This window comes from Delphinus delphis, chromosome 4, assembly GCF_949987515.2.
Source record: "Delphinus delphis chromosome 4, mDelDel1.2, whole genome shotgun sequence".
Taxonomy (NCBI): Eukaryota; Metazoa; Chordata; class Mammalia; order Artiodactyla; family Delphinidae; genus Delphinus; species Delphinus delphis.
Window position 1 is genome coordinate 126,628,262 of NC_082686.1, and position 18,711 is coordinate 126,646,972.

At 45.0% G+C, this 18,711-nt stretch overlaps 1 protein-coding gene across 1 annotated transcript in view; it reads right to left on the bottom strand.

The window, feature by feature from the left end:
* MINDY4B (MINDY family member 4B) overlaps positions 1-17,047 on the bottom strand; it is a 41,335-nt gene extending 24,288 nt beyond the window's left edge. Inside the window, exons 1-7 of the mRNA XM_060010175.1 lie at positions 16,941-17,047; positions 16,676-16,703; positions 14,701-14,868; positions 6,577-6,696; positions 5,547-5,638; positions 2,752-2,917; positions 1,813-1,878 (exon numbers count right to left, since the gene is read on the bottom strand). Coding sequence (XP_059866158.1) covers positions 1,813-1,878; positions 2,752-2,917; positions 5,547-5,638; positions 6,577-6,696; positions 14,701-14,868; positions 16,676-16,703; positions 16,941-17,047 — 747 coding nt within the window. The remainder of the gene's footprint in view (positions 1-1,812; positions 1,879-2,751; positions 2,918-5,546; positions 5,639-6,576; positions 6,697-14,700; positions 14,869-16,675; positions 16,704-16,940) is intronic.
* Positions 17,048-18,711: the final 1,664 nt, after the last annotated feature.

Genomic DNA, 18,711 nt, shown 5'->3' on the forward strand with positions numbered 1-18,711 from the left:
GCAGATGTGAAAGACTTTCTTATTGAATCAGACTCTCCCAGGTCTGAGTTGAAGAGATGGAAGACAGAGAGGAAAGGGTTTGCCTCTGTTTGCTGGCAGAGTCATTTCTTACATGGTTCCTCTCCGTGTAGCCCCATTAAACATCTCCCTCTACCACAAAAAGTCCCTAAGCAGGCTTCTAGCTTAACATTTCATGTCAGGTATTTAAAATCTATCATATAGCTTCCATTAGTTTCATATTGCTGCTGTAACAAATTACCATACATTTAGTAGCTTAAATAATACAGGTTTATTATCTTAACAGTTCTTATCTTAACAGTTCTATCTTAACAGACAGTTCTATCTTAACAGTTCTATCTTAACAGGTTAGAAGACTGAAATGGGTCTTACTGGCCTAAAATCAAGATGTTAGCAGCCCTGCGTTCTTTCTGGAGGCTCTAGGGGAGAATCTGTTTCCTTGCCCTTTCCAGGTTCTAGCAGCCCTGCCCACGTTCCTTGGTTCATGGCCCCCACCTTTGACCTTCGATGCCAACAACAGTGGGTGGTACTCTTTTCACATCACATCAGTCTTCCCCTGTCTCACGCCTTTCTCATCCACATTTAAAGTCCCTTGAGATTACACTGGGCCCACCCGGATAATCCAGGGTAATCTCCCTATTTTAGAGTCATCTGATTAACGAGCTTAATTCCTCTTTACCATGTAATGAAACATTCACAGGTTCTAGGGGGTAGGGTATGGACATCTTTCAGGGGACCATTCTTCTGCCTACCACATAGACCCAAGAGAGGGTGGGGGAGGACGGTCTGGGGTAACTAGTTTAAGCAAGACCATGTAGCTAGTGTGTGACTGAGAACTCATGCCCAAGTTTTCTGTCCCTATGACCCTTGAAAGGAATGGGGTTGTGAGTTTCATGAATCAAATTTTCCCTTTCCATACAAGCCACATTTATATGGCTTCATGGTTACTCTAATTTTCCTCTGCTACATTGTAAGGTTCTGATTCTTTAGAAAATCAACTTTCATTTCTTTATCCACAGAGGAAACTTAAAAAAGCACCTTCCTGGGGCTTCCCTGGTGGCGCAGTGGTTGAGAGTCCGCCTGCCGATGCAGAGGACACGGGTTCGTGCCCTGGTCCGGGAAGATCCCACGTGCCGCGGAGCGGCTGGGCCCGTGAGCCATGGCCGCTGAGCCTGCGCGTCCGGAGCCTGTGCTCCGCAATGGGAGAGGCCACAACAGTGAGAGGCCCGCGTACCGCAAAAGGAAAAAAAAAAAAAAAAAGCACCTTCCGTTTTCCACCATCCCTATCCCCTACTTTGTGTCCTTCCCACACAGGAGGTGGGGGAGATTCATTGCAGGGGAGGGCATTGTGTGGAAGGTGCTGATAGAAGACGTGAAAGGGGGCCACCTTTTTCAGACTGGCAGTCATTTTTCTGAGCCAATGTGAATGGCCGTTTTGGCAATTTAGACTACCATTTTTGTGTTTTATCCCTTAGATGAGGCAAGGCTGCTCTAACATTTTCTCTTCCCATAAAAGCAATCTTATTGTATATGCCCTCTATAGTATTATTCTCTGCGTTTGATTAGCCAAGGAGAAAGAGGCATTTGTGAGTGGGCCTGTGTGTGATCTGGCCTCTTTCTAGATTGTGGGGAGGGAGAGACAGGTTTCTCTTTCCCTCATTCTGCCCTCTCTTAGTCCTCAAAATGACCTGCTTTTCTTAACAAGCATCATTAGAAATACACTTTATAAAAGGAAGAAGATTCCTGTACGATCAGTTCAACATAAAGGAATTATCTCAACCCTTAAATACTTACACACTGTACGTGATCATAGATGAATTTCTCCGTGGCTTCTTTCTCTAAAAGTTCAAACAGCTGGAGCTATAAATCAGAAATAGAAGATAAAAATGAAAAGGAAGATGAAAGTTATAGCTAGAAGATGTCAACTCACTGTTAGTACCTCAAGGGAGTTCTTTGTTTCATTGCAAAATCACATGGCTAGAAACTGACATATACACAAGGCCCTGTAAAACATACATGGTAAGATTGGGTGGCCACCGGCCTCACTTTTACATTCCTCAGTTTTAAACCAATATGGTGTCTTGAGCAGGAAAACTGTAAACAGATTTTTTCCCTAATAGGTAGAATTCAGCCACGTTTAGAAGAGTGGCTATGGAAATGGAGTTTATGATAATTTCAGGCATGGGATATTCTTTAAAAAATTTTTTTGTTGTTGAAGTATAGTTGATATACAATATTATATAAGTTACAGGTGTACAATATAGTGGTTCACAATTTTTAAAGGTAATACTTCATTTATAGTTATTATAAAATATTGGCTCTATTCCCTGTGTTGTACAACATGCTTGTAGCTTATTTTATATATAATAGTGTGCACCTCTTAATCCCCTCCCCCTGTGTTGCCCCTCCCCTTTCCCTCTCCCCACTGATAACTACTACTTTGTTCTCTATGTCTGTGAATCTGCTTCTTTCTGTTGGGTATGGAGTATTCTTGATCATGGTGAATTCTGGAAGGAGAAATTCACAGCAGGCATCTCTATTTTGGCTGCTTGGATTACTTATGCCCTTGATCCTGGCCTCTTTGGCAGGTACCTTTGGCCACATCAGATGCTTACATCGTGGAGGTCCACCCAGGAGCCTCAGTTCCACCTCCAGTTCCATGGCGAGTCTAACACTCACCCAGGCTTCACCATCCTTTATCTGGTAGGACAGGACAGGCAGGAGTGCACTCACCCGTTCAGTGAAACCGTCCCCAGAGTAGTCAGGAGTCGGGGCGACGTAAGTGTCCTCGGTGACAAGGCAGATGGTGGCTTTCCGAGCTGCTCCTGCGGCCCACAGGATGCCCGCGAGCGCTGCGGCCAGCGCGTGCTTCTGCCCCTGCTTGCTCATCGCGCACAAACTTCAGCCCGGGGCGGGGGGAGGGTAGGAACGCATTGCAATGAGTGCCCCCTAGCTGAGGGCCTGGGCCTCCACTTTCATGGACCCTTCTGAGTATAGGATGGGTCAGTTTGGTTCCTTCGTCAACCTACACTGTGAGAACATTGTGGAGGGCCTCATCCTCTCTGCCCGCACTGAACGGGCATCCTCACCCCAGAGCATTAATCCTCTGGTTTCTCCACTGATCCCTCCCTGTGCATTACTGCCCCTGCTGAATCTCAACACTGTCTTCTCTCCTGAACTCCAGCTAGGCTCCATCCAAACTCTCTCACCTGATAACACAGGCCCTTCCCAAGTGCAACCCCAAACAATCCTTCCAGTTTTATCTCCCAGGTTTCCATTTTGCAAACCCTCTGCCCCAGATGGACTAGTTCCCTAGACATAGTTTCTGCATTCTACCTCCATGCTTTTTCTCATGTACTTGTCTGCCTTTAATATGCAAGTTCTGTCTGTTCTTCCTGACTGATCACGTCCTACGAATCATTTGAGGCCCACTTCCCCCTTACTAACTTATAGTTTACACTCATCTGGTACTCACTGGGCCCAGAATTGTTCTAAGCACCTAACACATATTACCTCATTTAATCCTTATGACAACCTGTGAGGTGGATGCTATCAATATTATTAGTCCCATTTTAGAGATGAGGAAAGTAAGACAGGGAGGTTGAGTACTCTGCCCCTGGTCATTCACCTTTAAAGCAGTAGAGCAGTGATTTGAATGCGGGCAGTGTGCCTCCTGACTTAACCATTAGATTGTTCTTAACCATTAGATTCCATCAAATAATCCCAGTGGGTGAGAATTCCCCGGAAATGGGAGCCAATCTTTACATCACAGACCTTTCCTATGCTCATTTTCTAAATGTTTAACATTGACAACTGTCTTCCTGGTGAAGAAACACATGACAGAGGTTAGTGAATGAACTCAGCCATGATTTATAGCAGCGGTCCCCAACCTTTCTGGCACCGGGGACCGGTTTCGTGGAAGACAATTTTTCCACGAACGGGTGGGGGGGGTGGCTTGGGGATGATTCAAGCACACTACATTCATTGTGCACTTTATTTCTATTATTATTACATTGTAATATATAATGAAGTAATTATACAGCTCACCATAATGCTGACTGGAGGTGGAGCTCAGGCAGTAACGCGAGCAATGGGGAGCGGCTGTAAATACAGATGAAGCTTGGCTCGCTCGCCTGCCACTCACCTCCTGCTGTGTGGCCCGGTTCCTAACAGGCCACGGACTGCTACCAGTCTGTGGCCCGGTGGTTGGGGACTCCTGATTTATAGAATCCATCTAGCTCTATGGTGATATCGAAATCAGTAGCAGGACCCTCACACTCCAAAACCCTTGTCCAAGGTAGAATGAGAGTCAAACAAAGTGCTGTGAGACTACAGGGGCAGGAGGGAGAACTTGTGATTGGGAAGGTTCAGGAAGGCTTCATGGAGCAGGTCGATAATAGCAATTACTCATTAGCATTTATGTGACACCTGCCACAAGCCAGGTACTGTGCTAAGTGCTTGCTATTCAGGGAGCAAATGCTGTATGTGTTCCATCTGGATCCCTTGGGATCCCTTTTGCTCAGTTGGTGGACACCCCCCCCCCATTGCTTTGGGCACTGCTGCTAGGGGCTCATACTTCTCAACTTTCTCTGATGAATTGGAGCCACCTTCCCTGGAAGTGACTGGGAGTTGTGCCACCTTCCCATAGGAGGGTCCATAGCGGATGCCTGATGAGGGTGGGAGGTGAGAAGGCCCCGCCCCCTTATCTGCAGATGGAGCAGTTGCCCCCCAGAGCTCCCATGGCTCAGGTGGAGGCTAGACATCACTGGCAGCCACAGTCCTCCTCTGCTTCTCCTCCTTCCCTAGCCTGCTCCCCTGCTCTCTTAGGGGTTTCTCCTGAGGGCATGCATTCCCTTAATAAATCACCTGCATGAAGAATTCCCATCTCTGGCTCTGCTTCTAAGGAAGCTGGTAATTCACGTTCTTAGAATAGATGAGACGTTCAGTTCCTGTTCTGGGTGATAAGTTACCCTGCCTGAGGGTAGGTAGATGCCTTTTAATTATTTCTGTTTCCTCTAATATCATAGAGTTTGATAGGGGTTTATTAGCATCTAAGAACAAAATAATTTGAACTGATTTTTTAAATAGGCAACTACCAAACACTGTACTTTGTCAGCGTGATTAAAGAGGAGGACGAGTCCTTCATTTATTAGGTTTGTCATCACCCCTTTTGTTCTCTCTCTGGAACTGTTAGTTTGGGACTTCCTATCAGATGTTGTCAGGTAAGCCTGTCTGGAGACCTGGTGCTTCGTCTCCTCTGTCAGGGGGCTCTGCAGTGGAGCATAAAAACTGTCAGTGTTACCCCTGCCACTGAACACTGAAAGGGACTCTGGAAGAGCTCTACCTACTCACGAAATTCAGTCCCTCTGGGAGAGCCAGAGCCATTTCTGTCTTACGAGGCAAGTCCTCTTATGAGGCAAGTCTCCTTCCTGAGGCAACCTGGGGAATTTTCCCTGGTGGTTATCTAGCCTACAAAGGTTCTCGGGAAATGTGTAATTCTTTGCAAATACTTTTCATAGGCCTCTTACCTGAGAAAGTTACAGTCTTTTCCCTTCCTTGTAAACAACAAATATTTGATGATGCATCCTTGTACAGCCATCTGAATGCTTCGGGCACCTCCCTGAAAAGCGGAGGGGCAACAGTGAGGAGTTTACAATGGTGGTGGAACCCTCAGGGCCCACGTTATAAAAGAGAAGTCTTGGAAATGGATGTCATTATTTATTCTTCTCGGCAGCCTTTTCCCTTCTGGGACACAGCATCCCCTAGTCTTAGTGAAGGGCCACTGTTCTCTACATGTGCCACCGCTCCCCATGGGCTGTGGCCGGGCTAGAATCTGCAATGACCAGCTTCTCTGTGGAGCCCCATAGACGGGCACCCCGGGATGCCTGTCCCCCTCCGCCCCACCTTCACTGGGCTCGTGCCTCATGTCCAACCGTTAGATTTGCAGGAGGTAAGGAACCAGTCGGCTAGCTCTTGAAATTCTGCCTGGCTAGGGATCAATGGTTTGAATTATTGAGGTTTTAAACAAGCCAGAAAGAAACTCCTAGATCTCTTCCAGCCTCTAGATTCTTAGGAATGCTTAGGACCTGGAGAAAAGTGCCAGGAAAACGAAAATTTGGAAGAGAGTGGGGAGGAGTTTGAGACTTTGTGACATCCTAGATAGCATGTCATAATTTTCAACAGTCTGTTATCATTTAAGGTTACATTTTAAATCGTCGATATGTTTCTACATATGATGATAATGAAAACATGCCTCGTATGGAGGAGGATGGAAGGAAACACAGACAGGGAGCATGGGATTAGGACTTTAAAAAATTATCACCTGGGCTTCCCTGGTGGCGCAGTGGTTGGGAGTCCGCCTGCCGATGCAGGGGACACGGGTTCGTGCCCCGGTCCTGGAAGATCCCACATGCCATGCCGTGGAGCGGCTGGGCCTGTGAGCCATGGCCGCTGAGCCTGCGCGTCCGGAGCCCGTGCTCCCCAACGGGAGAGGCCGTGACAGTGAGAGGCCCACGTACCACCAAAAAAAAAAAAAAAAAAATTATCACCTGCTATTACCTTTCCCACTTCCAAAGCGAAAGCCAGGTCAGAAAAAGGATCATGAAACCGGAAATAGGCCTTTGTCCAGTCAGAGCTGAAGACCTGGGCTGTATTTCCAAAGAGGATCTGGCGCAGTTTCTGAAAAGACGGGAAATAAATGGTTCAAACAAGACACAAGCCCTCAGCAAACAGACTTAAGCAAGGTGGTGAAACCATGGAGGAGGGCCTGTCCCCTTCCTAGAGTCAGGTTCACACATTACTCTATTCCCTGATTGTAATTGTCCAGCTCTGTGCAAAAGGTTTGCATAGGGTTCACTTAGGACATTTTATCCTGAAGGCTGAGAGTGTCAACTGTGCACCTTTTTATCCCCATCCGAGTTCTGTCTCTGCGTCTGTCTCACCCTCCATTGCCAGCCATCTTCCCTGTACCCCCTTAAGATCCATGACGGGCGACTACGCTCTCCTTATGCCTCGCATTCCTCTAACCATGACTCTGTAACTCCTATCTCTCCCACGTTAGGGTCTTTCTCTCTTGCTCCAGAAAAAAGGAATAGGCAGGACTCTGATTCCAGCAGTCTGAGTACAATAGTGGTGTAAATTGGTATTAAACAAGCAGCCTCTGTTTTTTTGCCCTAGAATCTTTAAGTTTTTTTCTGGATACTCTGCAGCATGTTAAGATTGGAGAGGGTCTTTTAGAAAATCCCAGAAAATTGGGTACAAGCCTTTGTAAACCAAACCCGTGACAAAAAGGGAATCCCTTTATAATCAGAGGCATATTAATCATTCGGCTTGTGCTAGGTCCTGTGTGGGGTATGGGTATGGAGAGAGAACTTCCGACTGAAGTACTCAGGAGGGCTTCGTGGAAGAGGTGGCATTTAAACTAGGCTGGCAGATGGTGTCGAGCATTTATTGAGTATTTTCTACGCACCAGGCACTGGGCTAAGTGCTTTGCATTCATTATGTTAATTCAATTCCTTGAGAAAGGTACTGTTATCATCCTCCTTTTATTTTTTTTTTTTTTATTTATTTATTTATTTTTTTATCATCCTCCTTTTACAGGAAAGTATTTGCCTAAGGTCACCCAGCAAGTCAGGCAGGGCTGGTATTCGTACCCATGCTAACACCACTGATCTGCCTCCCCAGCTTTAATCGTGTATGTACCATCCTTATAACTGCTGTCATTTTTGTATGCCAATAATTATTGAATTAATATTTCTCATTAGCTTGGGACATTCTTTTATAACTTAGAAAACATTTATTTAAAGCATTTCTTTCTTTCTTTCTTTCTTTCTTTCTTTCTTTCTTGGTGGGGAAGTTGGCAGTTTCTCGTTTATTTCAAATCAGTTCACCGTCATTAAGAGCTTACAAAGGGTCAGATATGTGCATTATCTCATTTAATCCCCATTTTACGAGGAAACATTCATTTAAATAAATAAATAAAGCGTTTATTTAAAAGGACACTTTATACCACATCCTTAAATGAGAATCAAAATCACTTGCCATAATAAAAAATATAGAGATATAACGATGTTATTAGATTATGCTAGAAACTGTTGCCTGTGAAAGCTCTGACTGAGCCCTGCGCTCTTTGTAATTAAAAGGGAGATAAGAGGTGTTAAAGAGGTGTGAATGTGTGCTGCCCTTTACCGGGTCTTCTCCCTGGCCTGCCAGAGTGGAGAAGGGGCTGACTTTCCCACGAGGTAACTCAGTGCTATTCCGTGTCGCTTACTGCCATATCCCCAAAGCACCCCATGCTCCAGCACAGGCACATGTCCCACACTCTGTGACAGACCACACAGTGGTCTGTCGCCTGTAAAGGCGGGGAGGCTGGGTAGAGAGAGAGAGATCTGCAAACACACACACATGGTACCAGGGTATCCAGGGACCGTGAGTGGTTCACTGGGTCTAGAACACTGTGTGTTCTGGGGCCCCAGGGCAGGAAGTCAGTGGAAGCTCAGAATGGAAAGTACCTTGGGTCTGACCCTGGAGGACTTTGAATATCACACTCAGGCATTTGGAGCCAGTTGAAGAGTGTGGACAAAAGGAACATGGAGCCCAACCGGTCCAGAGCCAGGGTACCTCTTCCCAGCTGTGCATAGCGTAGGCTCTAATGGTTTCCAAGAAGGACAGATGCAGGAGAAGCAAGCATCTGGAATGGTCTTCCCCATCTCAAACCAGGGTCTGGTTCCACGGCTGGAGTTTATTTCCTGGCCACCTCTGCACCCACCCTCAAAAGAAAAGATTGCCTCTACAGAGAAATAGAGACAGGTGCATTTCAGAATAAGCAAGAGCCTAGAATTGCACCTGAAGGAAAATTATCTGTCCGGTGGCCATAAAGGAGAGGGAGGAGAAGGCTGCTCTTGGGAGACACAGACTCGGTGTGCACCACAACCAAAGAGGGCCACCAACCCAGGACATCCCCAGCAGAGCCCTGAATATGGACAGAAAGTGTCTCCCTGACATCAAGACTGCACAGAAGAAAACTGCTCACTCCTGACTCCAGGGTTGAGAAGCCCCAGCTCTGCTTGGACATGCCGACCACATGAACGGGGACAGATTGTCAAACCTCTCTAAGGCTTTCTTTGCTTATCCTGAAACGGGGATAACCCCTGCTCTGTCCCCATCACTGAAATTGAAAGCTACCACTGCAAGAGGAGAAGTATGGAAAGGACTGTGGGAACCATAAGTGCTGTTATTACCTTTGTGAAAACACAGCCTGTCTACACTGGAACCTCTCATGTTGCATGGAAGAAAGTCCCAGCCCAGATGGAAAAAGCCCAGACACTGGCAGGGGTAAGGGAGGAGAAGCCATGGATAATGTGACAGCCTAAGACAATTGTGGCTGAGAAAGCTGAGAATTCAAATTCAATTTAAAAAGCTCAGTAAGCCAGATCAAACTCCCATTTCTGTTGCCAGCTGCCCCCTCCAACTTAGGGAGAGCCACTGTCCAGCTTCACCTCGGGAAGGCCTAGAACAGGGGGGCTGCAGGCTTCTCAGGGAGCCCCCAGTGTCCAGGGTGGCAACAGAGATGACTCACCTTACTTATGTAACACTGACTTTCTTTTCTTTTCTTTTTTAAATTTTATTAATTTAATTTAATTTAATTTTTTTGCTGTATGCGGGCCTCTCACTGTTGTGGCCTCTCCCGTTGCGGAGCACAGGCTCCGGACGCGCAGGCTCAGCGGCCATGGCTCACGGGCCCAGCCGCTCCGCGGCACGTGGGATCCTCCCGGACCAGGACACGACCCCGTGTCCCCTGCATCGGCAGGCGGACTCTCAACCACTGCGCCACCAGGGAAGCCCTCTTTTCTTTTTTTTTTTAAATTTTTATTGGAGTATAGTTGATTTAGAATGTTGTGTTAGTTTCTGCTGTACGGCAAAAGTGAATCAGTTATACGTATACATATACCCACTCTTTTTAAGATTCTTTTCCCATATAGGCCATTACAGAGTACCGAGTAGAGTTCCCTGTGCTGTTCAGTAGGTCCTTATTAGTTATCTATTTTATATATAGTAGTGTGTATATGTCAATCCCAATCTCCCAATTTATCCCTCCTCCCAACACTGACTTTCATATCGGTATAATTTATAACAAGATTAACCTGACACATAGTCAGTGATACATGTATGTTGTTGTGCTGCCTGGTAACTAGACACAAATGGCAAATGGTCCTAATAAATGACTATAATGATTGTTATTACTTAACACAATCAGGCACGGTTTTTCTCTCTTCACTTTGTTAGTTTTCCAGGAATACCTCTCTTCCCTGATTGCTGTGGTGATGATAACGATGGTGATCATTCTCTCTCTCTCTCTGTTTTTCTGTCTCTCTGTCTCTCTGTCTGTCTCTCTCTCGCTCTCTCTCTCTCTCACACACACACATACACACACACACGTCCTGGATCATTCTTCCCAACAGATTTCATTTCCTTACCCTGACTGCCTTGTCCATTGTCCCTGGTCTTAGAGGGACCTCTTGTGACCACCTGTCCCCGTCCAGTCCTCTCCCACATGCTCCCTGCCCACAATTTGAAGTAGAATAATTTGCTTTGAAGCTCCTTCCCTAAATCTTTTCCTGCTTTAGAAATTACTGGACCATCATGGAATCAGAGAGGTTAGAATTACTGCGTCCTAAGAAGACATTTCTAAACTAGCCCATCAAATAGAGTGGTAGTCTCTTTACCTGGTTGCGTTCACCATCAATTTCTCAGCATCTGGTGCAGTACCTGGTACCTAGCAGGCTCGCAAGAAGTAGTTGTTGAATTTTTAAAAATCGGATTCGGCTCTCATTTTACAGTTAAAGGACTTGGGGCCCAGAGCAGTGAAGTGGTATGCCCAGGGTCACGTAGATAGTAAATGGTAGTGCCAGGAATCAAATGCAAGCCTTTCAACTGGTACCAGTCAGGGTCCCAGCAGGAAACAGATGGCACTCGAGTCAGGATAATTAACTTGAGGAAACTTTAATTCAGGGACCATTTACAAAGATGTGGGCTGCATGTGGGGCAGCAAGAGTGGCTAATGCAGGGCCCCAGGGTTAGCAAGAGTGAGAAGTTTTTATGTCCCTGACACCTGGAGGGGTGGAAGGGATGAGAGAGTCCTGGGAGAGGACTGCCTTCTGAGGAGAGGGATTCAGCCAGCTTTGCACACCTGACTTCATTCCCTTCCGTCCCTCCAGGCTCCCTCCAGGGCTCCCATTGGTCAAACTCAACAGGAAGTCAGAGGAGGGAGCCCTACTGATGGGGTGAGTACAGCTCAGTCTGCAGTGCAGAAAGCAGGGCAGACAGGGGTAGAGTATGCTTCTGAAGGGGCACACAAATGACACCCACTACCCTGTACAGCGATGCCTCTCTTGGGGATCACCCAAGAGGCAATGAATGAATGAATGAAACATCTACTGAGGACCATCTATCAGCCAGACCTATGTTGGGGTTACCAGGCTGTGCTTCCTGCTCCCCTAAAGCCAGCCCATTGCCTGTTACCCTCGATTAGAGCTTCATTTTTCTGGTTCTCCCCCAGAATATTTTGATCTCCCAGTATTACAGTTTTAATATGATCCTGCTGGGTGATATTGCAAATACACTAGGGGTTTGTTTATTGGCTGCTGATAAAAGAGGCAATAGGAATGTATTCCAGGCTGGGTCCTGCAGAAGGGCCTGACTGTGAAGGAGGATGAAAAACTTCTGCTGGTGGGAAGCACAGCGGGGGAGGGGGTGTTGCTGTGGAAGAGCCCAGAGGAGGACTCTCACCTTCTCCGATGATGCCACCTGGGCCAGCAGCCTTGCCCGCCGTTCATTACACCACATACACTATAAGACGTGCGCCTGGGGGAAGGAAGAACCCTGTGGTACTGGAAATAGGGCAACAAAAGGCGAGAAACAGGAGAGCTGGGGAAAGCAAAGGGGCATTGGCTGTTTTGCCCACTCCCTACTTTCTCAGCAGATTCCCAGCAAAAAGTGTGTGCCAGTGTCAGGAAATCCTATGAATCGCAATTCCAAATGGAGGCGGGAAATGAGAACAGCAGAATGACAACGAAAAACACTCTCATGTGAGTGCTAGGATCCGATCGCTCTAATAATTTGCCAGGCGGCTGCACGGCCAAAATGTCGATTAGAATTGGTCAAGCTTCCAAACTGCCTCCCTGGACACGAGTATTCAGAACCGCAAGGCTCATCATCTTGAAATCCCAGGGTGTGTTTAATTAATGCTACTGTTATTTAAAGGATACCTTATCATCTGGTCCTCATAATGGGAATACGTCCAAATTTGTTTTTTTTTTTTTTTTTGAAGAAAAATCAATTCTCTTTGCTTCTGGGACTTCCTGAACCCTCCATCAGGTCTGATTCTTTCGTCTCCCAGCCTTTTCCAAAGGGAGAGAATTACCTTGGAAAAGTCACTGAGGAGGTCTCCAATTGCATCATGTCTGTGTTTGTAGGCAAGTGGGAGAATTCAGACCCAGACTCTCCTGCCTCCACAATAGAGAGAGGAACTAGAAGACTTTGGAAACACCTGTGAATGCCTTTTTTTCCCCCTGTTTTTAAAAGGCATGACGGTGTTTTTAGAAATAGATTGTCCATTCACATGGTTCAAAATCCAGAGAGTACAAAAAGCTATGCTGAGAAGACTCCCCCCGACCCAGGGCCCTTGCCCCTCTCCCTCCGCCTACTGTCACATTTTAGGAAGTCTTCTGGAATTTCTGTGTGCATATACAGGCAAATATGGTATCAGTGTAGAATCAGTTTTCTCTATTTTCCGTACAAAAGGTAGCCTATTTCCTGATATGTGTAAATTTTAAAATGACATTCTTCATAGAAATTCATTAGTAGCCAATAATACTTTTTTATTAAAGTGTTCATTAAAAACCTTTTACAGTAAAATGTGGATACACTCGGCCCTCTGTATCTGCGGATATGGGGGGGGGCAATTGTATTAGGCCATTTTCTATAAGGGACTCGAGCATCAGAGGATTTTGGTTTCCTCTGGGGGGTCCTGAAACCAATCTCCCGAGGATATTGAGGGGCACTGTAGTTGCTCTAACTACTGTTTCTACAGCACAGTGTAGGCAGAATAACCACTGAGCCTGGAGATGCTAATAGGATTACACGGCACCTGTCTTCATTCCTCAAAAGGAGAGTGATGAACTAGACACCTAAGACACAAGTTAAGGCACCATCCAGGAACTGTGAGGCCAACGAGCAACGTGCAGCATCTCAAGAGAGCCCTGCTGGCCTGTCTTCCTGTGACATCTGGCACTGGAGCACAAGAGGGAAGGTGGATTGAGGCAGAAAGATCTGTGAAGATAAGAAAGAGCACGTGGGCCTCCCAGCACGTTTGTGCCGCAGCCTCAGCAGTGGAGAGAGTTGCTCTGTGAAGCCTGTGCGGATGTACGTGATGAAAAAGAACACGGGGGCTGTAGTCCCTGTGTACGATGATGTTCCACCTGGGGAGCCTCAGGAACAGCTACACTGAGGGTTAGAAATACTGCAGTCGGGGCCAGCCTGGCCTCTGGGCTCGACAAGCAGGGGGAGACTGTGAGGTTTCCCCAGAGGGGGTCTGGCCCCCACTCCTGCCTCTCATCAGGGACCCTGCCTGCAGGGCACAGACTACAGAGCTTTATGTCCATGGCAGGTCTGACCGTAGGCCTTGCTGGTCTTTACCCAGAAGACCAGGCTGGTCCCAGGTGGGTTCTGCAAGCGTGCCCAGGTGCAGGGCCGCGTGTCCTCAGAAAGGAAGTGCTTCTTCCGACTTTTGTCCTTAGGGCCCCAAGGAGAGGTTTCTGCCTAAGTATCTAGAATGTGGTCTGGAGGCTGAGGAAATGGGGTGAATGTGGGAAAACTGTCCCTAAAAGCCCTGATTTTCACTATGATTGAAAGGGCCATATTACAGGACAATCCTGTTGGCGGGATCTCTCACCCTCTCTGGTGCTTTTTCCCTGCCTCGACCCCTGGCTTTACTTCCCCAATTCCCGATCATGCCTCTTTGACCATGACAGCTGGTCCTTTGGCCATTCGCCAAGGCATTGCCCCCAGCCCATGCAGTGAGGTGTGTCTGGGTCTCTGCCTCAGCCCCTCTCCCCAGCCCTGGTCAAGTTTTGAATGGAACAAACAGTCCCTGGGAACAGTAGCTTCCAGGTCCACTTGGATTCTTGAACATCGGGTTCTTTTCAAATCTGCTTATTTGTTGGTAGCCCCAGGGAACGTTTCTTTCTTGAGATCATCTCTTTGCCCCAAGACTGGGCCTGGACATGTGTCCCCATCTCCCTCCTTCCTGCCCACACAGGACAGGGGTCCTGTCTCCCACATCTACCTCGTCTTCCACCTTTGCAGTCCTCACCGGCTGTCCTGTCCTACCTTATATGTAAATTATTTGAATTTAACTCCCTCATGGCTTCACACTTGACTGTCACACTGAGGGAGTAAATAAAGAGAGACTGAGAGTTTGGGAGGAAAACCTGTAACGTCACCGGTGTCCTTGAAAAATACCATAAATAAGTCATTTTAATTATATTCGCCTTTTACCAGTAACCACCGTCTGTAGTCTTATCTTCCATAATACTCTCACATGACAGCAGATAAGATTCCCCTGCCTTGTTGTTTGGGGAAGATTACGTTTCATTTCATGTTTAATTGACAAGCTATACTTACCGTGGCCACTGCTAGGGAGATAGGAAGGCCGCCCGATTTTGAAGAGATGATAGAGGGTTTGGGAATAGAACAAAGGCTACTCGATGGCCAATGTCCGTGTCCTTTTGGCTGAGGTATTCCTGTTCCATCTTCAGTTTCACCGGCAGATATATGGTTGCCTTCACGATTCTGTGTAAAGTGCCACCACTAAAAAACCAAGCAAACAGAGCTGGTGATGACCTTTTTTCCTCTCTTTTCTCTCTTTCTCTCTGAAATATCAGTGTTCAGAAAATGTTGTCTCCCTTTTAAAGCTGTCTGAAAATTTTCATAAATAGCAATAAAAGAGGCAGAAAAATCCCAGTGTCTGTGTCAAAAGGGTTTCTCCTAAGTTTTATGTGACTCGGAGAGGTTAAGTGTAACTATGGAAACATAATTAACGCTATCAAGACCTTGACTTGAAATTATGTTTATAGAAGAATGTAAATGTCACTGTCTCTTGTTTTGAGAAGGCAACATTTTATAAACAATGAGTGAATCTTTCCAGTCTATATGAGGTATTTCTCATTACGTTGTTAACTGGCCAGTAAACAAAGTCAGGTTACCTCCTTTTAATTCTCTCAGATTCCTGTTGCCTAGCAAGTGAATATAATAATTTTCTTCCTTAAAAAAATCCACCCCCTACCTTTAAGAAAAACATCTATTTTTACTTTTCTTAACTGATTCTTACGGCATTTAAATATAAGTTAGCATTGATTCTTCTTCCAATTTACTTCTATCCTAATTTCATGAAACAAATTTGCCCAGTTGGTAGCTGAAACATGAAGGAAACTGCCTTCCTAGTTTTTCTGGATTCCTAGAGGCTAAGATGCTTTCTTATCTCAGAAACACAGCATCCAAGTCACAGACTACTGGTGGGATAAGATGCATTTCGCAAATCACATGGAAAATCTTTACATTTTTGGCAGGGGGTTTCCCCCACCTTGTGTAAAGCATAACTTGACATTTATTTTTTTTCCTTGTAAAGATTGTTTTATCTTTTGACTATTCTGTTCCCCCAAATGATAGCTACCTCCATTTAATACTTTCAGGACTAAAACAGAAGTATTATCTCCCCAATTCTAACAGACCGGGTCAGAGAGTTTCAGCACATATAATAAGGCTTTTGATCACAGGTTACTTGGAGCAAGGTGCTTTAGTGGTAATAGTTAAAATATTAATAATTCAGTTGTTTGATTGTGTCATATATTAGTGCCAAGAAAATCACCTTAATATTTTATGCTGTGTTTGTTCAGTGATTGAATTAATATCTGAAACACAAAGTCCATTACCTTCTAACCTTTTCAGGTGATATGAGAGAAAAACATCTTTCATCTTATACTGTATAACAGATTTTAAAATACATGTTAACACCTGAATTCAGTCATCTTTTCCTTATTTGAAGATGGTAAGGAAAACAATTTTTCAGAAGCTGAAACAAGACAATAACTATTTTCAGAACTACTTTTCTTCAGGATCACTGAAGCACTTGGGTGTCAGAATCTAGTGTTATTTCACAAGTGTAGGAACTCTAGATTCTCATATTTTTTTTTTCTAAAATAATAACCACATGGTGCTTTTAATGATGAAGAGGAGATCAGCTCGGTGCTCTGTGGTGACCTAGATGGGTGGGATGGGGTGGGGCGGGAGGGAGGTCCAAGAGGGAGGGGACATATGTATACATATAGCTGATTCACTTCATTGTACGGCAGAAACTAACACAACATTGTAAAGCAACTATACCCCAATTAAAAAGAAAAAGTAGGAAGAGGTTTTTATGAAAAAAGAAGGCGCAAGAAAAGATCTTCAACAAGGTTTCTAGTTTTGTGTTTTCACACGTTAAATGCTGGGTGCCTGAGTGACATTATGTGCACAGAATAAATGCAGATTATGCTGTTAATGTGATTGTTTTGAAGAAGCAGCTAGAGGAAAACACACTGGCTCTGAGAAAAATAATTACCTGAGAAGTTGTATTATTGGTTCCCAACCTATACATGAAAGAGAAAACATCAAGAAAATTACTCACTATGTTCAACCCTTATACCCTCAAACCTCTTCAACTTCAACCTTGCTAGGGATGGCTCTTTCTGCAAACAGTCATACCTGAAGCATTTAAAATGTAAATCTGTAACGGACACTTCTCACGTGGCAAGCATAAAAGCTGATTACTTAAACACCTAAAATCCCTCTGGTTCTCGAGAAATGAGAAAATGAGAACATCTTACCGGTGATAACTAAAGATTTCCCTCCACTTGTCCAGAAATGAAATCTTCCTAGTTATCTCCTCTAAATCCAGCTCTTGGGAGCTCTGTTCCCCGTCCGAGGGCTCCATGGCTGTTTAGATAATGTAAGGAATTAGAAGAAGGAAGTTGTTCAGGTGGGAGAGAGAGAGCTGGCAGTGAAGCGAGACGGCTGGCATAGATGCCCAGGTGAAGTGTGTGCAGCCCCTGCTTTTTGACCAGCAAGGAGATCACGCCACCCAGTTGCAGCTTTGGGCGTTTTGTAAGCCCCCGCTATCAGATAATGATTAAACTTTCATTAGAGGTAGAATACTTCTGTGTTTTTCTTCACTGTATGGACGCCATGAATGTTTAATCCAAGACACAGATTTATAAACAAAGGGACTGCAATTACTTACCTGTATCAGAGCAACTGGGATAATTTAATCGATGAGAGATACCATGCTGGTGGAATGTGATAGCACCTTATTCTGTGGTACCTCCTTGGAAATACGTAGTCAAAGAGGATAAAAGCCATCATGCTGATATTGAAAAATGATAGCAACTACTATTGGGTAATACGTAGACCAAGGAAGAATCTGGCCAAAGGATAGATTTTAGTCCACAGAAATATTACACAATTTGAAGAGGGACTGGTTTGATTTGTTTTGGGGAGAAATTTAAAGGTATGTCTCTTCCTATTGGCTGAATGAATTGTAGCTGTAATAACTGGCATTAACAAAAAAGAATATTGATGGTTGTGTTGGTTAATTTTATGTGTCAACTTGCTAGACTATGGTACCGAGTTTTTGGTCAAATACCAGTCCAGATGTTGCTGTAAAGATATTTTTTAGATATGATTAACATTTAAATGGTAGAATTATGGTTTCTCTGGGTATATGCCCAGTAGTGGGATTGCTGGGTCGTATGGTAGTTCTATTTTTGGTTTTTTAAGGAACCTCCATACTGTTCTCCAGAGTGGCTGTACCAATTTACATTCCCACCAGCAGTGCAAGAGGGTTCCCTTTTCTCCACACCCTCTCCAGCATTTATTGTTTGTAGATTTTTTTGATGACGGCCATTCTGACAGGTGTGACAGATGAATGGATAAAGAATATACAATGGAATATTGCTCAGCCATAAAAAGGAATGAAATTGGGTCATTTGTAGAGACATGGATGGATCAAGAGACTGTCATACAGAGTGAAGTAAGTCAGAAAGAGAAAAACAAATATCGTATATTAACACATAAATGTGGAACCTAGGAAAATGGTACAGATGAACCGGTTTGCAGGGCAGAAATAGAGACATAGATATAGAGAACAAATGTATGGACACCAAGGGGAGGAAGCGGGGGTGGGAGATGGTGTGGTGGTGTGATGAATTGAAGATTGGGATTGACATATATACACTAATGTGTATAAAATGGATAACTAAAAAGAACCTGCTGTATAAAAAATAAATAAAATTCAAAAAAATTTAAATTAGTGATTTTGAGTAAAGCAGATTATCCTTTGTAATGTGGGTGAGTCTTATCCAATCAGTTGAAGGCCTTAAGAGAAAAGACCAAGGTCCGCAGAGAAAGAAGGAATTTGGCCTCTAAACTGCCTTTAGACCTGAGCCTGCAACATCAACTCTTCCCTGGGCCCCCAGCCTGCCAGCCTGCCGTGCATATTTCAGACTTGCCAGTCCCCACAATCATGTGGCCAATTAGTTTAAGGAAATATATATATATATATATATATATATATAGAGAGAGAGAGAGAGAGAGAGAGAG